The sequence below is a fragment of the Panthera onca genome, chromosome C2 (assembly GCF_046562875.1).
Source record: "Panthera onca isolate mPanOnc1 chromosome C2, mPanOnc1 haplotype 2, whole genome shotgun sequence".
In the NCBI taxonomy this organism is placed as follows: domain Eukaryota; kingdom Metazoa; phylum Chordata; class Mammalia; order Carnivora; family Felidae; genus Panthera; species Panthera onca.
The window spans coordinates 156,807,402-156,833,537 of NC_138347.1; the positions used below are offsets into that span (position 1 = coordinate 156,807,402).

General features: G+C 41.0%; 1 protein-coding gene across 3 annotated transcripts in view; it reads left to right on the forward strand.

Moving 5' to 3' along the window:
- Nucleotides 1-26,136, forward strand: part of FBXL2 (F-box and leucine rich repeat protein 2) — a 113,140-nt gene that overhangs the window by 43,908 nt on the left and 43,096 nt on the right. For all 3 annotated transcript variants that reach the window (XM_060638147.3, XM_060638149.3, XM_060638148.3), the window contains 3 exons: nt 17,190-17,244; nt 17,613-17,687; nt 23,729-23,823. In XM_060638147.3, the coding sequence (XP_060494130.1) occupies nt 17,190-17,244; nt 17,613-17,687; nt 23,729-23,823 (225 nt within the window). The remainder of the gene's footprint in view (nt 1-17,189; nt 17,245-17,612; nt 17,688-23,728; nt 23,824-26,136) is intronic.

Here is a 26,136-nt window from a genome sequence, read left to right on the forward strand (position 1 = left end):
CCAACTGACTGAGCCACCCAGGCGCCCCCTGTTTGCTAGTTTTTGAAAGTGAGATATGTGAAGGTTTGGCGTTGGGAAACGAAACATTTACATAGTTTCAAGTGATCTTCCACAAAAAGCTATATTAATTACAAAGGGAAAAATAGTAATTTTATTTTTTTAATTTTTTTTTTCATTTTTCTTTTTTTTCTTTTTTTTTTTTTTATTTACATGCAAGTTAGCATATAGTGCAACAATGATTTCAGGGGAAGAATTGTAATTTTATAATGAGGCAGTCTGGCAGACAGCATCTTAACCAAATGATCGCAGTTAATACCCCCGATAACAGGACAAACGGACGCGCTGTGCCTCCTGATATGATGTACAAGAAGACCACAATATTATTTCTGTGGCATTTGTGACAGAAATTAATAAGTTGAATCTAATCATGAGGAAACAGCAGATACATACAGAGGGACATCCTACAAAGTAACTAGCCTGTATGCTTCAAAAAAAAAGTCAAGAAAGATAAAGGCTGAGAGAATGTTCCAGATTCAGAGACTAAAGAGACAAGACAGCTAACTGTACTCTGTGGTCCTGGGCCAGAAAAAAATGTTTTTCTTTTGTTGGGAGGGCCATTAATGGCACAATTGGCACATTTTTAATATCTATAGATTAGATAATAGTATTGTGTTAGTGTCCTTGTTTTGATCATTGTACTGTGTCTTTGACAAAGAGTGCCCTTGTTTTTAGGAGGTACTTGAGTGTTTTGGGGTAAATGAACATCACGCCTGCAACTCCCTCTCAAATATTTCCGGGACAGTTACATATATGTGTTTATATGATACTGGTTAAGAGGTAAACTAGGGCATATTAAGAGTTGTAAGAGTCCTTTGAGCAAGAATCCGTTTGGGGCACTGCGAAGCCAGGAATGCCAGGGCGAAGGCTTCTGTATACAAGGGAGGATGGCGAGGAAAGGAAGTTCTCTGATTGGCTGTGTATAGTTTTTCATGTTTGTTTCTTTATTTTTGAGAGAGGGAGAGAAAGGCAGGCCGAGAGAGAGGAGAGAGAATCCCAGGCAGGCCCTGAGCTGTCTGCGCAGAGCCCGATGGGGGGGGGGGGGGGGGGGGGGGGCTCTTTCTTAGGAACCACGAGATCGTGGCCTGAGCCGAAAACAAGCATCTGTCGCTTGACTGAACCACCCAGGTGCCCCTGATTGGCCGTGTCTTAAAGCTTAGTCTGCTCTTTTGTGATTGGTTATCCCTGGATTCCGATCTCATAACTTGGGGGCATCTAACGACCTCGAGTTTTGGTTGCTCAGGCGGCCCCAGCACTGGAGCCACCTGAGTCTAATAGGCTCCCCGTTTGATTAGTTTAACATCTCTCCATCTATCTGTAAAAAGAATGATAATGCAAAGACATTATGTCGTTAGCATGTTAGCACTTGGGAAATCTGGATGAAAAGTACACAAGAGTTCTTTGTCCTGTTTTTGCACCTTTTCTGTAAGTCTTAAATTACTTAAAAATAAAACTGAGGTGGTTTCCTCACATCTTTTGGAGGTGACTTGGAATTTTTAAAAGCATTATAAATTTATGAATTCAAACCTATTTAATGAGTTTAACTCATTTGCGGTTATTACTTTCATTGAAATTCACATGGTCTTCTCTTTGTCTCCTGAGTCCTTTCCCATGGCCGTGGCAGTTTTGATAGTTTCCTTCCTGACAAATATGCAGGTGTATCAGGCTCATTTCAAATATTCCCTGCCCCAGACCTGAAATCAGCCACTTTCTCAGTAAGTGTTGGTTTCTTTTTGTGGGAAAGAGTATGTCAGAACTACGACCTAGTTGCTAGAGGCAGTTTTTCTAGTGAACGTATAGTTATTTCTAGTTCAGTATAGTGAACGTATAGAGAGATGAGAAACTCATGATTTCATACTGAGGTATCTGATGCGTAACTTAGTACCTTACTTCATCAGTCTGTGCAACTACGTCTCCTTTCTTCCATACTACTCGTCCTGGCTCGGACACGGGCAATCCTAGAATTAGGCCCTGTGTTTTCCCCTTTGCTTTCTCCACACCACAGACACGGCAGCCTCAGAATAACAATCCCAGAACGGTTTTCTCCAGTACAATTACCGAAGAAAACACTGACATTTTTTTGCACACGTTCTTTTTCCTCACCTCTGCTTTTAAATGGTTATACTCAATCTGCACTGTCAGACTTACAGCCATCATATATTACACCCTCTCCCATTTAATTCTCATTTGGTCTCTTTAATGCTCACCACCAGTCTCTATTTAAAGTCTGTGTAGTCATTGTGTTGTCTGCTGCTGATCCCGTCGAAGATTCCTCAGGAAGGGTTCCCGGGAACGGTATTCTCCGAGGTCTGGTGTGTTGACCCCAGTTTGTGCCCTTCATACTTGAAAGTCAGTTTTTTATCCTAGTTGGGTTCATCCCTTAATTTCACTAATATCCATATGAACCTGCCCATTACAGTGTACATGTGGGTGTACACATTACAACATCCATACGCATTTTGGTGAATAATTTTGAAATATGGTGGCTTGTGAATGAATCCAAACCTAGCATTGGTTCCTGTCAGTTTAATGGTTAATGTTTGAACCCGTAGGTGATCAGTATTATAGTAAGTACTGTGAGAAATGCAGTAGAAATTAGCATTTAAAACATTTGATGAAAAAGACAAGTCCCAAGAATGTATACAGCTTTATGTATGTAGATTCATTTTCACTTTTTCAGAAAGTAAAGGAAAACTGCATGAAGAACTTTTTTCGTTAGTATAATTTATAATTAATTCAGTAAATATTGTGTAGAATTTTATTTTTTCATTTTACCAGAATTTCAAATGCCACCTTTTTGACTTAGGATTTGGTAAACATATAGGGACAAATTCTGTAACCATTCAGATGAGTTTATTTCTAAGATCTGTAAATAAGGCAATGACTTACTTCTGAGATGATGGATAAATACACATTCCAAAATTTACACGAGATAGTACATGTCAAAGTGACTACCCCTCCACAGTGTTTAACATACAGAAAGCACTTAGTAAGTGATGTGTTTTAAATCTGCTAAACTTGTGTGATAATCTTGTATTTACTTATATTATTTTCTTTTTAAAGAAATGAACAGTGTTAATATTTAGATTACTATTAGCATTCCTGGTGATTTTTTTAAAAATGTGTGTTCTTGATTCAACTTTAAAAAAATTTTTATTTAGTATAAGAATATATCTTTAAATATGCAAAATACAGAAAAGTGCCAAAGAGAAAAAAAAAATCACTCGTACTGTCATTGACCAAGGAAATGAAGTGTTGGGACGCCTGGGTGGCCCAGTTGGTGGAGTGTCCGACTTCGGCTCAGGTCATGATCTCACGGTTCGTGGGTTCGAGCCCCACATCGGGCTCTGTGCTGACAGCTCAGAGCCTGGAGCCTGCTTCTGATTCTGTGTCTCCCCCCTCTCTCTGCCCCACCCTCCACTTGCACTCTGTCTCTCTCTCAAAATAAATAAACATTTAAAAAAAATTATATAAAAAAAGAAAGTTTTGCTGGATATACACTTCTTTGTTTACACTTTCTTTTCCTGATTATCTTCAACCTATTATTTCATTTTCTTCTGCCATAAAGCTTTGCATATGAGGTTGGAAAAGGGAGGAGTGCTTTAATAGCCTATTCATATAATTGTGGATATTTTGCTGTGCCACCTAAACTTGACAGGTGGCAATTTCTTAAATATTAGTTGCAAATTGGAATTTTAAAACCATGGCAATCAACTTTTTGTACCTTACTAAGTTAAACTCCATTGGTCTTTGTACTTTGAGTAGATCTTTTCCTCATTCAGTGTGGGTTTTGAAACATCATGAATGTATCACTTGGAAAATATTGGTTCACTAAGTTCTGCAAATCTTCCCATTTTTCACACATTTCATATATAGCATGAAAATACAGTATTCATATATAGTATTAAAACATCACAGTCATTGAGGTGTCTGGGTGTCTGTCAGTTAAGAGATCAGGTCATGATCTCGCGGTTCGTGAGTTCAAGCTATGTGTCAGGCTCTGTGCTGACAGCTCGGAGCCTGGAGCCTGCTTCAGATTCTGTGTCTCCCCCGCTCTCTGCCCCTCCCCCCTCATGCTCGCTCGCGCGCTCTCTCTCAAAAATAAATAAACATTTAAAAAATTGTAATTAGCATATTGTAGGCCAAGATTTTGGTTGGATTCTTTGACGGAATTTCAGAATTTGCTAATCTTCTGATATGTTTGATTCTAGTTAGTTCCCTGTGCCTGTAACCCCAACCACTTTTAGACTGCAGCCCAGGACTCCTTTATTGTACTTTTTGCCCCTACTTCCTCTCTTTCTCAGTGGTATCTCTCCCCTGAAGCGATAATAGGCTTGGGAAGAAAGGGAGCAACTTTAATCCAGTCTTTGCTGCAGGATTTAGCTAATCTATTTAAGAGAGAATTTCAAGTAATCTCAAGGTAACTTGTAAGTTTTGGAAAGCAGTATTCAGACAGACAGTAATTGGCTTTTCGGCAATCTCGGGCCTGCAGTTTCTGTGCTCTCTCCCCTTTTCTTTCCGCTTGCCAGCCAACCAGTTTTTTCCCCCGAGCACTTGCTTTCTTATAATGCCTTTCTAAACGTGGCAGTGATAAGCCATGAGTCGCTAAGTCTTCTCTAGTTGAGAAGTTTCTAGAGGTAGTTTCCAGAGAGAAAGGAGTTGGAGGGGTGGGGAAACAAATGAAGAAAATTAAGGGGTACAAGCTCTCAGTTATAAGTCATGGGGATGAAACATACAGCCTAAGGAATATAGTCAATAACACTGTAACATATGGTGACAAATGGGTTACACTTATTGTGGTGAGCATAGCATGGTGTATATGATTGTTTGATCTCAGGGCTGTACGCCTGAACACTATCTTCTATGTCAGCCATACGTTGATACATTTTTTAATCATGAAAAAAATGTTAAAGAATATACAGAAAAAAATGTCTGTATTGAGTGAAGAGAAGGGATATTTCATGAGATATGTGGAAACTCTAAAAAGAATCAGTGGAATTTCTAGAACTGAAAAATACTCAAATGTTTTAAAAAAGTTGGTTAGGCTTTCAAGCAGACTGGACAATGCAAAAGATGGAATCAGTAAACTTCGGGAAAGGTTAATAGAAGTTATCCACAGTGATATGCACAGAGAAAAGAGACAGCAAAAAGTTAACACATCCTTAGCACCTCGTGCTGTCAAATGGTCTAACGTGTCATAGGAGGTCCAGAGAAAGGATGGAGCATAAAAAAGTTTGAAGAAAGAACCCCAAATTTTCCAAATCTGATGACAGTCTACAGATTCAGGAAGTTTAGTGAATGCCAAGTGAATAAATATAATGAAAAATATCCCTAGGTACACCATGGTTAAATGACTGAAAACCAAAGATAAAGAGAAATCTTAAGCTATATATATGGAGGGGCGTCTGGGTGGCTCAGTCGGTTAAGTGTCCGACTTCGGCTCAGGTCATGATCTCATGGTTTGTGGTTTGAGCCCTGCATTGGGCTCTGGGCTGACAGCTCAGAGCCTGGAACCTGCGTCAGATTCTGTGTTTCCCTCTCTCTCTGCCCCTCCTCTGCTCATGCTCTGTCTCTCAAAAATAAATTTTAAAAAATTTAAAAGAAAAATATATATATGTGGAATAATAATACAAAATTCTCATTGACTTCTTTTTTTTAAGTTTATTTTATTTTATTTTATTTATTTATTTTTTTAGAGAGAGAGCAGAGGAGGGGCAGAGAGGGAGAGAATCTCAAGCATGCTCTGCACTGTCAGCACAGAGCCCAGTGTAGGACTCGAACTCACGAACCATGAGATCATGACCTTAGCTGAAATCAATAGTCAGACACTTAACTGACTGAGCCATCCAGGCGCCCCTCATTGATTTCTTATAAGAAATAATTCAAAACAAAAGACAGAAGAATGGCATCTTTAAAATGCAGAGAAAAAAGGGGAAAACCTCTCAAAATTATCTATCCAACAAAATTATCTTTAAAAAATAAAAGTATTTTCTGGTAAAACAAAACTAAGAATTCATCACCAACCTTCCCATACTGTAAGAAATGCTAACGGAAATTCTTTAGGCTGAAGGGAACTGAAAATCATATACAGAAAAGAATGAGGAACACCATAAATGATAGGTATGTGGGTAAATATACCTTTTGCCTCTTAAAAATTATTTATAGTTGTTTTAAGCAAAAGTCATAACACTGTATGGTTTATAATATATGTCAAGTAAAACAGATGACAACATTAACACAGAAGATGAAATGAGAGTATATTGTGATTGTGGCTCTGGAGGTATAATATTAATTTAAGCTGGATTGAAATGGGGATGTATTGTGTTCAGAGCAACCACCAGAAATACAGAGACGTCATTCATTATTTGGTTATTTTAAAGAATTCTTAAAAGGAGAGCAAAGGAACAAAGAGCAGTTGGGGAAAATGGAAAACAAATAGCAAGTGTTTAAATTGGAGTTTTAAAAATGACAAGAGATGAAGTTTGATAGAAAGTAAAAGCTGTTGTGGCTTCGTTAACATTGACAAAGCAGACGTTAAGTCAAGATGTATATTAGAAACAGACATTTCTTGACAAGAAAACATCTATTGGACAGCAATAGGTATCTTAAGTTTTGATGAACCTGATAAAATAAGTTGAAAAAATATAAGGCAAAACTAAAGGGAAAAACAGACAAATCCATAATCATATGTAGAGTTTTAACATACCCTTGATAGACTAATAGTAACTGATAGAATAATCAGACAAAAAAAGTAGAATATAGGAGATGTGAACCATACTTAACCAACCAGACCTATACAGGACACTACATCCAACAACTTTAGAGCACGCATTCTTCTAAAATGCGCATGAAACATTTATCAAAGTAGATTCTATGTTGAGCCATAATGTAAATCTCAACAAATTTCAAAGGATTGAAATTATCTAGAGTATTTTCTCTGACCAGAGTGGAACTAAACTAGAAATCAATAATAAGAAAATATTAAGCTACCTATTTCTAACTCCATGAATCAGAAGTTATCACAGTGGAAATCAGAAAGTATTTCAAACTAAGCAAGAATGAAAGTATGGCATATCGAAATTTGTGGGATGGTTCTTGGAAATGCTTTAAATGCATGCATTAGAAAAGGAAGGAAGAAAGTCAGTAATCAAGAGTTCCATCTCAAATGACTGGAAAAATGCAGAAAATTCGAAGAAATATAATGAAGGAATTGATGAAGATAAGAGGATAGATTAAGGAAACAGAAATCAACGAAGATAATTTTTATTACTAAAATTGATAACTCTCTAGCTTGACTGATAAAGGAAAAAACAAGAGAAATTACTCTAAAACTGGAGACATAACCAATTTTTAAAAGTAGTATGGATAGGGGCACCTGGGTAGCTCAGTTGGTTAAGCATCCAATTTCGGCTCAGGTCATGATCTCACAGTTCATGAGTTTGAGCCCTGTGTTGGGCTCTGCACTGATAGCTCAGAGCCTGGAGCCTGCTTCAGATTCTGTGTCTCCCTCTTTCTCTGCTCCTCCCCGACTTGTGTTTTCTCTCTCTGTCTTTCTCTCTTTCTCTCTCTCAACAATAAATAAATAAACATTTTTTTAAAAAGTAGTATGGGGCGCCTGGGTGGCTCAGTCGGTTGAGCGTCTGACTTCGGCTCAGGTCATGAACTTGCAGATCATGAGTTCAAGCCCTGCGTTGGGCTCCGCCTCGGGCTCTGTGCTCAGAGCCTGGAGCCTGCTTAGGGTTCTGCATCTCCCTCTCTCTCCGTTGCTCCCCACTTGAGCACGTGCTCTCTCTCTCTCTCTCTCTCAAAAATAAAGATTAAAAAAAATAAATAAAAGTAGTATGGACATAATTATGGAACACATTTAACCACTATATGAAACTAGATTAAAGGAGAAAATTCCTTGAAAAACACAACTTTTAAAAACCAATGGAAGAAATTAAAAACCTGAAGTTATTTTACTACACTTGATCTTAGCCAAAAGGCCAAGAAGGAAATGGGGAGTTATCTGTTGAATAGAATTTAGGAATAAAATTTTCCTGAAGAAAATAAACCCTGAAAGCTTTTCTTACCACTCCTGTTCCAATTCCTTTGGAAAATATCCAAATTTTAAGGAAGAAATGATACCAGTCTTAGACTCTTTCAAAGTATAGAGGCAGTTTTATGAGGTCAACATAACCCTAATACCAAACTGAATGAGGATGTTATAAGAAAGGAAAATTATACACCAATAGTTGTCATGAGCATAGATGTAAAAATCCTAAACAAAACTAGCAAGTCAAGTCCAACAATATATAAAATGCCTAATAATTATAACCAATGGGTTTGTTTTAGAGATACAGGATTTGTTTGTAATTAAGCACAATAATTTGAGTTTCCATTTTTGGAAACTAGAGAGAGGATCAATGAAAGTCTAAAGCAAGCAAAAGAAAGGACCTAATAAAAAGTTGAGCAGAAATCAATGAAATTGAAAACAGTAGAGGAAATCAACAAAATCAAAATTGGTTCTATGAAAAGATCAATAAAACTCATAAACCTCTGGTCAGTTTAAGAATGAAAGAGGACACAAATTACTAATATCAGAAATGGGAGAGGGATCATCCCTGTTGATCTCATGGACACTAAAGGAATAATCGAGGAGTATTATGAACGCCTCTATGTCCACAAACTTGATCACTTAGATGAAATGGACCAATTTTTTGAAAGACAAAAACTACTAAAGATCACACAAGGAGAAATAGATAAACTGAATGGACATATATCTATTAAATACAATGAATCAATTATTGATAACCTTCCAAAAGAGAAAGCACCTGACCCAGATGGTTATTTTGGTGAATTCTACAAACAAGAAAGAAATGATGCCCATTCTTTACATCATCCAGAAAATAGAAGCAGTAGACTTCTTTTTTTTTTTTTTTTTAAATGTTTTATTTGTTTTTGAGACAGAGAGAGACAGAGCATGAACAGGGGAGGGGCAGAGAGAGAGGGAGACACAGAATCTGAAGCAGGCTCCAGGCTCTGAGCTGTCAGCACAGAGCCCGACGCGGGGCTCAAACTCCGGACCGCGAGATCATGACCTGAGCCGAAGTCGGACGCTCAACTGACTGAGCCACCCAGGCGCCCCTAGAAGCAGTAGACTTCTTAACTCATTCTGTGAAGACAGCATTACTGTAATACTAAAATCATATAAAGACATTATAGAAAGGAAAAACTGCAGAACAATGTATCTTGTGAACATAGATGCAAAGTTCAACAAACTTAGCAAACCAAATTGAACAATGCATAAAAAGAATTATATGCCACAATCAAGGATGCTTCATTCCAAAATGAAGGTAATCCATCACATCAGTTGTCTAAAGAAGAAAAAATTACAAGGTCATCAGTAAATGCAGAAATAGCATTTGATAAATTCTAATGTCCATTAGATGTCATTAGGTGATGATGACCAAGAGTCTCATCAAACCAAGAATAGAGGGGAACTTCCTCAACTTGATCAAGAACACTACAAAAAAAAAAAAAAAAAAACAAAAAACAGGCTATGGCACAAGAACAGACACTCAGATCAGTGGAACAGAATAGAGAACCCAGAAATGGACCCACAAATGTATGGCCAACTAATCTTTGACAAAGCAGGAAAGAATATCCATTGGAATAAAGACAGTCTCTTCAGCAAGTGGTGCTGGGAAACTGGACAGCGACATGCAGAAGAATGAACCTGGACCACTTTCTTACACCATACACAAAAATAAACTCAAAATGGATGAAAGACCTCAATGTAAGACAGGAAGCCATCAAAATCCTCGAGGAGAAAGCAGGCAAAAACCTCTTTGATCTTGGCCGCAGCAACTTCTTACTCAACACGTCTCCAGAGACAAGGGAAACCAAAGCAAAAATGAACTACTGGGACCTCATCAAAACAAAAAGCTTCTGCACAGTGAAGGAAACAATCAATAAAACTAAAAAGCAACTGACGGAATGGGAGAAGATATTTGCAAATGACATATCAGGTAAAGGGTTAGTATCCAAAATCCATAAAGAACTTATCAAACTCAACACCCAAAAAACAAATAATCCAGTGAAGAAATGGGCAAAAGACATGAATAGACACTTCTCCGAAGAAGACATCCAGATGGCCAACTGACACATGAAAAAATGCTCATCACTCATCATCAGGGAAATACAAATCATAACCACCATGAGGGGTGCCTGGGTGGCTCAGTCGGTTGAGCATCTGACTTCGGCTCAGGTCACGACCTCGCAGTCCGTGAGTTCGAGCCCCGTGTCAGGCTGTGTGCTGACATCTCAGAGCCTGGAGCCTGCTTTGGATTCTGTGTCTCCCTCTCGCTCTGCCCCTCCCCCGCTCATGCTCTGTCTCTCTCTGTCAAAAATAAATAAACATTAAAAAAAAAACACCTTACACCTTTCAGAATGGCTAACATTAGCGACTCAGACAACAACAGATGTTGGCGAGGATGTGGAGAAAGAGGATCTCTTTTGCATTGTTGGTGGCAATGCAAGCTGGTGCAGCCACTCTGGAAAACACTATGGAGGTTCCTCAAAAAACTAAAAATAGAACTACCCTATGACCCAGCAATTGCACTACTAGGTATTTATCCAAGGGATACAGATAGGCTGTTTCGAAGGACACATGCACCCCAATATTTATAGCAGCACTATCAACAACAGCCAAAGTATGGAAAGAGCACAAATGTCCATCGATGGATGAATGGATAAAGAAGATGTGGTATATACACACAATGGAGTATTACTCGGCAACCAAAAAGAATGAAATCTTGCCATTTGCAACTATATGGATGGAACTGGAGGGTATTATGCTAAGTGAAATTAGTCAGAGAAAGACAAAAATCATATGACTTCACTCATATGAGGACTTCCAGAGACAAAACAGATGAACATAAGGGAAGGAAAACAAAAATAATCCAAAAACAGGGAGGGGGACAAAACAAAAGAGACTCATAAATATGGAGAACAAACTGAGGGTTGCTGGAGGGGTTGTGGGAGGGGGGATGGGCTAAATGATTAAGGAGCATTAAGGAATCTACCCCTGAAATCATTGTTGCACTATATGCTAACTAATTTGGATGTAAATTAAAAAAAAAAATTAATTAAAAAAAAAAGAAAGAAATGTTTTAGGGCTCAGTAGATTTATTTCATCTCTGAGTTTTTTAATAAAAAACAGCTATGTGTTTTCTCTTTTAAAAAAAATAAATTACCTGATTTTTTTTGTATGCATCAAAAAAACAAACAAAAAAAAAACCAGGCTACCTGGCTGGCTCAGTCAGTAGAGCACGTGACTCTTGATCTTGGGGTCGTGACAGAGCCAGCTTTGGGTCCTCTGTCCCCTTCTCTCTCTCTGCCCTTCCCCCACTTGTGCTCTGTCTCTCTCAAAAATAAATAAACATTAAAACAAAATAATATCTATGAGAAACCTACAGCTAACACTTAATGGTGAGAAACTCAATGCTTTTTTCCTGAGATCAAGAATAAGAAAAGGATGACCACTCTTACCACTCCTGTTCCTCATAGTACTGGAAGTCCTAGCTAATGCAATTAGATAAAAAGAGGAAAGAAAAGGATACATGGGAAAGGAAGAAATAAAACTGGTCTTGTTTGTGTATGAAATGATTATGTATGGAGAAAATCCCAAAGAAGTGACAAAATATTTCTATAGCTAGTAAGCAATTATAGCAAGTTTGTAGGATACAATGTTAATATGTACAATGTAATTGCTTTCCTATATACCAGTGAACAACTAAAAATTGAAGTGAAAAACAATACCATTTACATTAGCATAAAAAAATGAAATACTTAGGTATAAATCTGGTATAATTTGTACAAGATCTATATGATGAAAACTCCAAAATTCCAATGAAAAAAATCAAAGAAATCTAAATAAATGGAGAGATGTTACACATTCCTGAATAGGAAAACCCAATGTTGTTAAAATGTTCATTCTTTCCAAGTTGACCTGTAGAATCAACACAGTCCCAGTCAAAATACCACCAAGTTATTTTGTGGATATTGACAAGCTCATTCTAAAGTTTAAGTGGAAAGTCAGAAGATTCAGAAAAGCCAGTACAATACTGAAGATCAGTATTGGAGAACTGACACTACTTGACTTAAAGACTTACCATAAAGCTACAGTAATCAAGACAGTGTGTTGTTGGTGAAAGAGTAGACAAATAGATCAGTGAAACACAATAAGAAGCCCGGAAATAGAGCCACACAGAGTCAACTGGTCTTTGACAAAAGGGCAAAAGCAATTTAATGGAGAGAGTACCTTTTTCCACAAATGGTTTGGGACAATGGGACATCTATATGCAAAGGCAGAATGTAGACACAGACCTTACCCCTTTCACAAAAATCAACTCAAAATGGATCATAGACCTGTATGGAAAATGCAAGACTGTGAAACTTCTGGAAGAAGCATGGGAGAAAATGTAGGTGACCTTGGGTTTGGCAGTGAGTTTTCAGATACAGTACCAAAAGCATGATCCATGAAAGAGAAAATTGACAAGTTGGACTTTGTTAAAACTTTCTTCTCTGAGAAAGACAACATTAAGAGAATAAAAAGACCACCGATTGGGAGAAAATATTTGCCCAAGTCATATATGATAAAGGGCTGATGTCCAAAATACATAAAGAACTCTTAAAACCCAGCAAGAAAACAAACCAATTAAAAAATGGGCAAATATTTAGGCAGATATCTCACCAAAGAAGATCTACAGATGCCGAGGAACGTATGAAAAGTTGCTTAGTAGCATATGTCATTAAGGAGTTGAAAATTAAACAATGAGATATCACTGTACACCTGTTTAAATGGCTAAAGTTTAAAAATCAAATTATACCAAGTGTTGACAAGATTCAGAGCAACAGGAACTCTCATTCTTTGCTGGTGGAGATTCAGAATGGCACAGGCAGTTTGGAAGACAGTTTGGTGGTTTTTGTTTTTGTTTTGTTTTGTTTTTACAATGCTAAACATAAAGTTACATCATCTAGTGGTTCTATTCCTGGGCATTTATCCGAATAGGAAACATCCACACAAAAACCTGCATGCAAATGTTTATAGCAGAATTATTCGTAATTACCCCAAACGGAAAGCACGTAAGATGGCTTTAACTGGATGAATCAGTTCAGTATTATACAGCAGTAAAAAATAGTGAGCTATCTTGCCACTAAAAGAGAAGCACCTTAAATGCATATTGCTACATGACGGACACGAATCTGAACAGGCACATACTGTGTGATTCCAATTATGACATTCTAAAAAAGGCAAAACTGTGGAGACATTAAAGAAAACGGTGGCTGGGGCGCCTGGGTGGCTCAAGTTGGTTAAGCATCCAACTTCAGCTCAGGTCATGACCTCACAGTTCATGGGTTCGAGCCCTGCACTGCACAGTTCATGGGTTCAGCTGTGCTGACAGCTTGGAGCCTAGAGCCTGCTTCCCCGACTTGTGCTCGGTCTCTCAAAAATAAATGTTAAAAAAAAAAAAAAAAAGATCAGTGGCTAACAGGGCTTCGTGAGAAGGAGGGACTTGTGAATCAGGTGACTTATAGGCTGCTGAACTCTTACATATAATACTGTAATGGTGGGTATATGTCATCCATTTGTCAAAACCCATAAAACTAATTATACAATGCAAAGAGTTTCTATGGAACCTTAACCTAAACTATGGACTTTAGTTAATAATAATGTACCAGTATTTGTTAACTGTCAGAAATGTGCCACAAGAATGCAAAATGTTAATAATAGGAGAAAGTGTGTGTCAATATGGAGGGTAATATATGGGAACTCTATATGTACTATTTTCTTTTAATACATTTTTCAAAGGGGAGATAAGTGAATGTTAAAGAGATGGTTAAGTCGTGCATGGACAAAACTGAAAGCTTTTCCAGGGTATAACAAAGTAACTTTTAAAAGTTGAAAAGGAAGGGGGAAGGAAAACCGTATAGTAAATGTCATAATAACTAAAAAGTGACAGCTTTTTCTCTGAAATGGCAATGAGAAAAAGATGTCTCTCATTACCATTACTGGCACGAGAGAAGAGCATATATTAATGAATTTGGAAGTGTTGGTGGATACAAGGTAAATGTGTGGAGATTATGTATACTTGCAACGATTAGAAAATGACATTGAAGAGGCGTTTGGTTGGCTCAGTCGGTAGAGCATGTGACTCTTGATCTCAGGTTCATGAGTTCAAGCCCCATGTTGGGCATAAAGCTTACTTAAAATATGTGGGTGTCTCAATCGGTTAAGCATTGGGCTCTTGGTCTCCGTTTAGGGCTTGATCTCAGGGTCATAGATTTAAGCTCCACGTTGGGCTCCATGCTGGACATGAAGCCTACTTAAAAAAAAAAACGACATTAAAAAATTTCATTTTAATAGTAACACATCAAATAACTGGGGGGCGGCAGGTGGAATCTAAAGATGAACAGAAAATCTATGTGGAAAACTACAAAAATTACTCTGAGAAATTAAAGATGTCCTAAATAAATAAGGGAATATATCATGTTTCTGAATTGGAAGACTTAATATTGTGAAGATCTCATTCTCCTCAAAGTTTCTATAAATGCGATGTAATCCCAATAAAAAGCATAAAGTTTTCTTGTGAAAACTGACGTGCCAATTCTAAAATGTAAGCGGAAACGGAAATTCTAAGCACCAAGAATAGGCAACGTAATCTTGATGAAGAACCAAGTTGAAGGACTTACGTTAACAGACATCAAGACTTAGAAAACTTCATAATTCGAAGAGTCTTACAAAGTCCAGAAGTACATCCACTCCTGGATACCCCTCTATATATTCGCTTATGACCAAGTTGCCGTCGCAATGCTTTCCTAATGAAGGGTGAAATGATAACATTCGAGGTAGGAAGCAATTTCCAGGAAAAAAAAAACCAAAAAAAGAGATTGCGTTGGAAAGTGCAGAGCTCAACTTCCCATGACTCTAACTCCTCTAGCGAGCTCCGTTTCTATTGCCAGTGTCCCCGGCGCTGCCATTCAGGGCATTTATTTTATTCACTGAAACATGATTCAGGAATTTGGCTTAGGCTGCGCCTTGGCAGTTTGGAGTCCCATCTTGCCCATTTAACTTGTGCAGATTCAACTACATGGTTTCGTGGGGTCACGGGGAAAGGGGAAATAGTGTCAATACTACAGGCGGTCTACTTTTTCATTGAGTCACCACGGAATTTGCTGGTAAGCATGAGAGATGTAAGCTTGCGTTCCGGCTGTTGCTTCTCGTGTGTGTCTGGACGTGTGGCCATTTCGCTTCTGTTGGTGTGATTCTAGCGTTCGAAGATACGGGTTTTCCATACGTAGTTTTCCATGGAAACACAACTGCTTCATTTGCTGTTCAGTTGAAGCGACGGCATCCGGTCCGCCCCTGAAGGGAAAACAGCCCTGGTAAACTGAGGCTGCGTGGAGAGTGGCCACAGGCTTGGGCTCTCCGGCCGGACTACCTGGGTTCACGTCCTAGCTCTGCTCTTACAGTCTGTGCGGCCTGGGCAAGTTACTGACCTGTCTGTTAGAAACAGATCAGGACAGCGTCTCATGACGGCGTTGGGACCGTGAAGTGGCTGACATAAACTGCGGCCGGCACCTGGCAGGCACGCGACCGGACTCAGCTGGTTTTACGATCATCAGTACAGCTCTTCTGGCCAAGAGGGGACGGCACGTGGTCTCCAAGGCGGGAGGTCTTGGAGGCTTTCAAGGGAGGCTGGGCCAGCTCCTCTTTCCCCCGCGGCGCTGGCTTCACAGCTCAGCCCCAGCGTGGAGCGCTCCGCCCTACCGTGGGCTTTTCTCCGCGGGGCCCTCGTTCTCTCGGGGGACAGGCGATCGGCTGTGGCCCGTCGTAGGAGGCTCGTGTGGCACAGGACGTGGGCCTTGAGGCGGCAGGGCCCGGGGGTGGGGCGCGATGTGTTTCCACGCAGGCCGTGCGAGTGTTGGCGGACACGCCGAAGCGTCTTTGGCGTCGTGTGAGTGCGCGTGTTCAGCCACCGGCATTTTCCTGTAGACGGAGCCCCACCGGGGTTTGTAAGGTCAGCGTGGCCCGTGTGCTTCCAGCCTCTGCTTTTCACCCGAAGCCGCTTGCCGTGCCGCGGTGGCTCGCGGGTCCTTCCTGAGCGCGCGGGTTTTCGGCTCGCCACCGACTGTCACCTCTGCAGAGCCTCGAAGAGCTCTGCAGGCGCCTGTGGGCCAGCCCCCTCCGGCCCCTTGCCCCGCACGGACGCAGGCTTCCGTGGGTACCTTCCGGAACTATGAGAACGGAGATCCTGTTACCGTCCCGACCTCGGCCCCGCCCACCTTTCTTCTCGCGAGAAAGCCGCTCCCTGTTTTTTGCAGCCGCTGCTGCACAGCGCTGACCGCCAGCGGCAGCTCCCTCCACCGCCGGCGTGGGGCCCTCGCTCGGACGCCTGCCTCGCTGGCTGACGGTGCCGCCTCCTCCGAGGGCACAGCTGGCGTCAGCTAGGGTTTCGTTTCCTCGCCTGCCGTGCTTTTTCCCACCTTCCTCGTCTCCTGTGGTTCTCGGCTTCTGCTCAGGAAAAACCGGTCTCCCGTACAACTTCCCAGTGACCGGGCTCCATCCCCTTCCGCCTTGCGAACAAATGTGCCAAAACCAAACGGAGTTTAGCACCGACTGTTGCTCGACCGCGTTATTTGAGGCTCGGGCATCTGAGCCTGTTGGGTCCGTCTGCCACCAAAAGAGGGGTTTGGGACATGAGACGTGTGCTAGGGACATGGAAATGAGAAGGATTTAGCTCTCCCTGGGCTTAGTGTCTGGGAGGTTAGAGATTTGGCTTTTTGATAGAACAAGTTACGATCTAGTGTGCCGTGTCCATGTCCTTGGAACAAAGGGCATACGACTTTAATTGGTGCTGTTTTAAGGGGATTTGTGTAGTGTGTTTAAAACAGCTTTGGAACGTGTGGACATTTAACATTTCACAGTAGTGACGTAGAATTGTAGTGAGCTTGTCTATTGTGAATTGAGGAATCTTGAAAAAACTTACGATCTATCCAGGTGGCACATTAGATTTTATCTTTAAAGTTGTAAATATCCTAAAACGTTAATACTGTCTCATTTTTTTGTTTCTCCCCTTTCTTCCTAGAATATTTTCCTTCTTGGATATAGTAACTTTGTGCCGATGTGCACAGATTTCCAAGGTAGAGTATTAACCAGATGTTTATCAATAAATACCAAGTTTTATTAGAATGAGAATGAGTTTTAGTTCAAGCAAGCAGTTAACTTTAATATCATCTTCTGTATTTAACATAATTCCATATTTGATTGTCAACTTAATGTATATCAAGAATAAAAGTTTAGGGGCGCCTGCCTGGCTCGGTAGGTAGATCATGGGACGCCTGATCTTGGCGTTGTAAGTTCGAGCCCCACGTTGGGTGTAGAGAGGACTTAAAAAATAAAATCTTTCAAAAAAAGATAATAAAAGTTTGAAAATACAGAGGCTGAGTCAAGACTTCCTCTAACAGTTGCCTTCACCCCTGTCTCTCCTCCTCTTCCTCCCGCCTCCCAGGCCTGGAACATTTTAGCCCTGGATGGAAGCAACTGGCAAAGAATAGACCTTTTTAACTTTCAGACAGATGTGGAGGTAAGTTAGCTTTATTTTAGACATAGGACTTTTTAAAAAGGTGAGTAAACTGGTCACTCTTTCCTGCCTTTTAATTTTGCTGCATTTAGTCAGATTTAATATAAAGACCCAAGAAGGTGTCTGCATGCATGAGGACCAAAATTCTACTTGCATTTTGCTTTGGGTTCTATATCAGTAATAGACTACTTTTCTCCTTGTTCATGTTTATAACCTTAGTGGTATCACTGAGCTTTTTATTTTTTTTTAATGTTTTTATTTATTTTTGAGACAGAGAGAGAGACAGAGCATGAGCAGGGGAGGGGCAGAGAGAGAGGGAGACACAGAATCCAAAGCAGGCTCCAGGCTCCAGGCTCCGAGCTGTCGGCACAGAGCCGGACGCGGGGCTCAAACTCACGGACCGTGAGATCGTGACCTGAGCCGAAGTCGGACGTTCAACCGACTGAGCCACCCAGGTTCCCCATCACCAAGCTTTTTAAAGCCCCATTCCTGCATCATTAACACCTGGTTCCGTGCTTTAATCTTAGGAGACTCTTGACACACATTTATTGATCTGAAAGCTCCACCGAGAATTCTCATTCAGCACCAAGAATGGAGAAATAGCAGAAGAATTGGGGCCAGGAGTGAGGCTGGAGACCTGGACGATCGCTCCCGCTCAGCCACTTAAGCCACAGACTATCTCAGCGCTTCAGTTTTATTATCCGTAAAGTAAAGAAGCCAAATGATCCTTAAAGCCTTTTCTAAGTCTAGGATTCTCATGTATTTACCTAGAAATATGGGAACATCTCCATCTAGGAGTGATCAGCCTGAGCAAATGAGAAAAGTTTATTTTCAAACAGCTTTAGTATTGAATACCAATTTATGACTAAAAACTAAGAGAGAAGTAATAAAGAGCATTGCACACAGGAATTGTCTAGAGAGCTGTTTTAGGGTGTTGAGATTCTGAAGTTTATCTACCCCATGTTAAGAAAACCTTGTTCACTTCTGGGGTAGCCAACTCAGTTATAGTCAGTGGAATTGTATTTTGGTTCGGTTCCTCATATAGCATTTTCGTGAAGTGTTTTTGCCAAAGTGTACGTTTTGTACACGGATAAGGAAATAATCACACTTGACGGTGAGTTGCACCCAAACAATTTCCTGCCAGTTGCTTAACCCGGTGTTACCTCGGGGAGCTAATGGCCAGTGTGGGGCCCCTTCACCTCCTTCTCCAGGGGATTAGCTGGAGAGTCTCCAACCCAGTGTCAGACAGTGGGGCAGAGGGGCTGAGCACAGCACTTCCCACTGTGGGTTCCTCTCTTGTTCTGAGCTTGGAAGGCCTCAGGGCTTCACGCCCACCTGGAAAGACAAATTCTCTTTGCTGGCTTGGACTGTGGCCCCTGGGTTAGGGGTTCTTTAACGCTCTTTCCAGACTTAATAGCAGTGATTGCAACAGTGCCCCACCCAAACATGCTGACACGTGATTCCCCTTCAGACCGATAATCTCTAGATCTTTGTTCATTGTGTTTACTTAGTGATGTTGAGAAGCACATTAGATTCCAAAAATTGCAGTCATTTATGCTGGCCAAGGGAGAGTCATTGTTTTTTTTACAATTTGCAAATTATGCATTCTTACTCTTGGTTCTTATTGTCCCCTCAGTGTTCTTTGATGATTTTTCCAAACTGTACAACCTTTTGAAAGCACACTTAAAACATTTACGTCCAGAGCTTTAAAAATGCTATTTCAAGTGAGTGGCACTACCTTATGCATTATTTGATTTCAGAATTTTAGCTGATGGCTGACTGCCGTTCTATAAACACATTGCAGAAATATTTAAGAGTACGTACTTCCACTGAAGAGAGACTAGCTTACGGCTCACCAGTTATGTAAAACATTACTTGTGAAAACTTGAAACAGTTGGTACCAGGGTTTCAGTCTAGTCTAACACTATTTAGTCACCCTTGCGGGCTAGCAATTTGAACCCAGATTGGATTCAAGTGTTGGGGCCCCCGGTATTGTCTAAATAGGACCCATTGGATACTCACCCTGGGAAGCATTCCATGGATAAGCCAATCATCTCAAATTTATTTGGGACGAAAATGACGTTTATGGATATGTTGAAAGACAGAGAAGGTACCAAGGTTCCGGATTAATAGGTTAATAGTACTTACTGTGTGCCTGGCACTATTTAAGCAAGTTACATATGTTCATTTAATCTCCTCAGAAACACCACATTGAAGAAGCCGAGGCACAAAATGTTTGAGTGACTTACCCAAGGTCATTCACTTAGTAAGAGGACAGTAGTCACCTTGAACACAATGGATTACGTGATGTCATGTTTTAGAGAAAAGGCAGACTAGAGTGCCCAGAAGGCACGTGTGCTTCGGCGCCTTTCCTTCAGCATCACTCTTTCCTGAATAAGTGTTGTTTCCCTGATGTTTAGGCATTTTCCGTGCCTTTAAAAGTTGGATATTTTTGTGCCATTGGATTCTACCAGCCAAAAGTGAGGAATAACCGAGTAGCATGCTCATCTAAAAATTACAACTCCAAAGGTCCCTCCATTTAGGCTTTGTTTCTCTCTAAATCCCTTCATTCCAAAATCCACACCTACAACATACTATCTAAATGGATAACATACAGCCATTGACTTGACTTTTGCATTCAGAAAGAATTTGCTCATTTTTTCCTCTTAGTTGGAAACAGCGGAGCAGAAAATTCTGAGTATAATTTTTTTTATTCTAGTACAAAAGCCTTTCCTCCAAAGAAAGGAAGAATAGAAAGCTCATATAAGTGTAACTAAATTTAAATGGAGAAAAACATGTTGTGTGCTCCATTTGCCGACATGGGTATGGAGGGGTTTTTGCTGTCTTATTCTGTACTTAAATATTTATTTATCTTGGACTTCCAAGTCATAATCTGTTTTTCCCTCTAAAGACAGAGATTTGTTAACTCTTAAGAAAGCATAAATAAAGCTGCTAGCAATACCGAAATTTAGATTTCCATCTTTTAAAAAAAAAAAATTTTATTGCTTAAATTCAAGTTAGTTAACATACAGTGTAGTATTGGTTTCAGGAGTAGAATTTAGTGATTCATCACTTACGTACAACACCCAGCGCTCGCTCGTCCCAACAAGTGCTCTCATTAATGCCCATCATCCGTTTAGCCCATCCCCCACCCACTACCTCTCCAGCAACCCTCAGTTTGTCCTCTACTTAGGAGTCTCCCCCTCCCTGTTTTTATCTTATTTTTCCTTCCCTCCCCCTATTTCATCTGTTGCGTTCCTTAAATTCCACATATGAGCAAAATCATATTTCATTTTTCTTTGCCTGACTTATTTTGCTTAGGATAATACACTTTAGTTCCATCTACATTGTTGCAGATGGCAAGATCTCATTCTTTTTCATCACCGAGTGTATTCCATTGTGTATGTATCTATATCTATCTATCTATCTATCTATATATACATATACCACATCTTCTTTATCCATTCATCGGTTAGCCAGGTAACAACATATGTGAGCCCTATTCCTGTGATCCTGTGGTTTGATGAGATCTAGTGAATTGTTAGTGCTTACAGTTCAGGGCCCAGATTGCTATTTTATATAGTAAGGATAATAGTATTTTTTTAGAAACCCCAATGGCCCTTTGTTCGGTATTTTATACCTCGTAGAAGTAGTACTTACGCGGGGTACACGGCCTTTAGAATCACATAAACGTGTTAGAACCCTCACTCTACTACTCACTAAAGTGTAACCTTGGCGATGTAAACATTTACTTTCTTTATTTGCAAAATGAAGGTAATAGATCCAGTCTGCATTAGGATTCTCCAGAGAAACAGCCACTTGTGTGTGTGTGTGTGTGTGTGTGTGTGTGTGTATGTAGCTACATAGATTTAGTGTAAGGAATCAGGTCAGGCGATGATGGAGGCTGAGAAGTCCCAAGATCGGCAGTTGGGAAGCAGGAGGCCCAGGAGAGCTGACGTGTAGCTCCAATCTGGGTCTTAAGACCTGTGAACCAGCAGAGCTGATGTGGGAAATTCCAGTCTGAGAGCTGACAGCTTCCAGACCTAAGAAGAGCTGAGGTTTCCCCCGAGTCCCAAGGCCAGAAAAGACCAGTGTCTCAGCTCAAGCAGTCAGGCAGGAGGAGGAGTTACCTTTTACTCAGCCTTTTTGATTCCATTCAGGTCTTCAGTTGATTGGATGAGGTCCACCCACACTAGGAGGGGCAATCTGCTTTACTCCCTCCACTGATCCAAATGTTAATCTAATCCAGAAGTGCCCTCACAGAGATACACAGAATACTGTTTGGCCAGCGATCTGGGCATCCCGTGGCCCAGTCAAGTTGGCACATAAGATGGATTAGCACAGGTTCACCCCTTGTCAATGTGGCGCCCATACGCGTCTCCTCAACCTGCACTTAATCTCCAAAGGCTGTAATTGCGCCTAATGTGATACAAGTACCCAGCGTACAACGGAAACACACCAACTCCTTCCTCAGAGGAAGAAAGTCCTGAGTGATGTTCACTCTTCCTGGTACCCTGTACCTTAAATACCGTGATGCAGAAGTAACAACAGTTAAATACCATGGTTTGGTGGCAATACATCTTATTTTACATAAGGGAATAGGAGGGGAAAGAAAACAAACGTGGGGCGCCTGGGTGGCTCAGTCAGTTAAGTGTCTTACTTTCAGCTCGGGTCACCATCTCACTGTTGGGGGACTGAGCCCCACGTCAGGCTCCGTGCTGGGCACGGAGCCTGCTCAAGATTCTCTCTCCCCCTCTCCTTCTGCCCCTCCCCCACTCGCCCTCTCTCTCTTAAAAAAAAAAGTATTATCTCTACACACACACGCACACACACGCACACACACTCTCATAACAAAATAGGGAGAAACACTCATGACAATTGCAGTTTTCATTTCTGGAATTGGTCGCATGGTGGTCCTCGGTGTTTACAACTACCTTCTTCTACTGCACGTTCTGTGCTCCCTTTATCTCCAGCAGGCCCCCCAGCTAGTCATGGTTCGTTACTATGGTACTTTCTGAAGTGTATGGGTCATTGGTCGTTCCACCTAGATTGACCTGTAGTCTTTTACTGGCCTGAATCACAGGGCATGGTAATGCTAAGAGAGATTCCTAAGGGATCTTCTGTATTCCAGACACATTCTTCATGGTCTCCATTGTCAAGTAGTAGCCTGTGAGGTTGTCGTGAATATTAGATGAGTCGTAATACGTACAAGGAAGTGTTAAAATCGTGCCTGAAAAAGTGAAAGTGTTAATCGGTGTTCATTTTTTTCCCCTTTAACGTATCTGCCAGCCCGAGTTCCTTTTTCTTTTTTTTTTTTAAAAATTTTTTTTTTTTTTCAACGTTTTTTTATTTATTTGTGGGACAGAGAGAGACAGAGCATGAACGGGGGAGGGACAGAGAGAGAGGGAGACACAGAATCGGAAACAGGCTCCAGGCTCTGAGCCATCAGCCCAGAGCCTGACGCGGGGCCCGAACTCACGGACCGTGAGATCGTGACCTGGCTGAAGTCGGACGTTTAACCGACTGCGCCACCCAGGCGCCCCCCGAGTTCCTTTTTCAAAGGAAATGTGTTTACATAGGGATTTCTAAGAAGAATGTGGGGGAGCTTTTATGATACATCTTCAGACTTCTAGTGCCGTAATATTCGGCTACAACAAAGTTTGGTGTTTTTTGGAGCAACGTTGTTGTAGACCCCTGCTCAGCACCCAGTGTTCCCATAGCTGACCTCACAAAGCCTGGTCATCGGTGGAGTAGCCGTGAGCCCTGTAAGGGGAGGCCTAGCTCTGGGGCTAAAACTTCCAAAACATAGTGCACGGATTTTTTTTTTTTTTTTTTTTTAATATTTAACGCTTTAATTGAAACTATTTCTCCATGCCTGCAGCTCCTTTATACTCTAGGAACAAGGTGGGGTGTTGGAAGAATGTTCCGAAATAGCTTCTTTTATGCCCGGGAAAATTCGATTCCGTTTCTAAATTTCAGGTTATTATGCCATTAGATAAGCAGCATGAAACTTAAGATGTTTTTCCCGACTTTCTTGATTCAAGGGTCGAGTAGTGGAAAATATCTCCAAGCGATGCGGTGGGTTCCTGAGGAAGCTCAGCCTGCGGGGTTGCATCGGTGTTGGGGACTCCTCCTTGAAGTAAGTTGGATCCACAGTGATTCACTCTGTGGTGGCAGCTCGTAGCCGACTTGCCATCAGCAAGAACAAACCAAGCATATTAAGTGCTCTTCTCCTGTGACGTCGTTTCTGTGGTAATTTGTGTAGAGTAAAAGTTTGGAATCCTCCGGCCTGGGTTAGGGATGTGGCCTGAGGACGCATTATTTCACCTCGCTGGGGGTTGCTCTCTCTTCTGCAAAGCGAAGGCAGCTGTGGTTCCTGCGTGACACTGTCACGGGCATCACTCGAAACAGCACGCACGAAGGGCCTGGGGCACGATGATACGATGGTTCGCCTGTTCCCTTCTTCACTTCCCCTTCTTGCTTCATCTTCATGAAAGTGACCACCTTTTTGTGTATTCTCCTACTTGGCAAAATCTTTCAGAAGCGTCCTGCACATAACCTGGAATTCTGCATGCTCCTAAAAGGGTGTGATTACCACAGTCTTTTTATTATAGTTAACCCAAACACATGCTTGCCCACCTCTTGCTGGGTAGCCATTATTTATTGGAAATGTTAGCAATCCACTGTTAAGGGCACCTGCTTTTCTGGAGACAAGACATAATTAAAGCCTTTATGTTTTTATCCTTGTGGCCTCTACTGTTGTTTGAGGTTGGCTACATTAGAATACACACTGCTCCCTAGAACCTTGGGACGGACTTTGTCTCTCATAGACCTAAGCATCACCCCCATGTACGTCAGTCGCAACTGCCAGTGAGAACGTGCAGTAAAATTACAGGTGGCGTAATTTGTCATTGAAACATCTGCTGCACCATTGCTAGGAAAATTGACTCATAGCATGTTTTTAAATGTTTATGTATTTATTTTGAGAGAGACAGCACAAGCGGGGGGGGGGGGGTGGGGGGTGGGGGAGGGGGCAGAGAGAAAGGGAGAGAGAGACTCCCAAGCAGGCTCTACACCATCAGCACAGGGCTCGACTTGGGGCTTGATCTCAAGAACGATGAAATCATGACCTGAGCCAAAGTCAGGAGTCAGGTGCTTAACTGACTGAGCCACCCAGGTGCCCCCCGTTCATACTATATTTTAAGGATCATAATACTCCCTTTAAATGTTATGGAACAAAGTGTTTTGTTTTTTTTTTAATCAAGAAACTCAGGTCATGAGGCCAAATTTTCTGCTACTTCAAAAGTTTTATAAACTGATGGAATAGATTAGTTCTATTTTAATATGGAGCTTCAATGTACCAAATAGGTCCTAAGATAATTGGTAGTAGAGAACATAAGTTTAATAGTGGTTCCGTTAAAAAAAACAAATGTGGGGGCGCCTGGGTGGCTCAGTCAGTTAAGCGTCCGACTTCGGCTCAGGTCACGATCTTGCGGTCCGTGAGTTCGAGCCCCACGTCGGGCTCTGGGCTGATGGCTCAGAGCCTGGAGCCTACTTCCGATTCTGTGTCTCCCTCTCTCTCTGCCCCTCCCCCATTCATGCTCTGTCTCTCTCTGTCTCAAAAATAAATAAACTTAAAAAAAAATAATAAAACAAAACAAAAAAAACAAATGTGAAGATGTGGATTATAGATAAGGAATATCAAAGAAATATATTCTTACCTTGGCAATTAGAATAAAGCCATATACACTAGCAAAACTATCCTGTGAGACTGAGAATGTTATTGGTTTACCATAATTTTTATAGTAAAAATCTATGTTAATATCTCATACATCTTTAATATGTGAGACCAGATTACTGTGAGAAAAACTGACAAGCATAATCCCAGAATTATGACTCGGAAAGAATTTTGTTATGTCTCTGGGTTTTTTTTTTCATGAAAAAATTTTTTTTTGACATTTGTTTATTTTTGAAAGACAGAGAGAGAGTATGAGCAGGGGAGGGGCAGAGAAAGAGGGAGACACAGAATCTGAAGCAGGCTCCAGGCTCTGAGCTGTCAGCACAGAGCCCAATGCAGGGCTCGAACCCACGAACCATGAGATCATGACCTGAGTGGAAGTCGGACATTTAACCGACTGAGCCACCCAGGCATCCCTCCAGTTTTTTCTTGTAATGACCTAGAGCTAGCCTTGGCATCTACTCTGTTCCACATATGTAGTGTTGTTTTTGATGGAGGGAGGCTATTCGTTTGCAAATGTTTATTGAGCCCGACTACGCCAGGCACTGATCTAGGGAATGGAGATACAGTAATAATCAAAATAGATTAAAACCCCAGTACTAATAATCTTACATGTATGCTCTCTGTAACTCTTGCTCCATCATTATATATGAAGTCCTGGGATTTTTAACAGGTTTATTGAGATGTAATTGAGATACAATAAACTGTATGTAC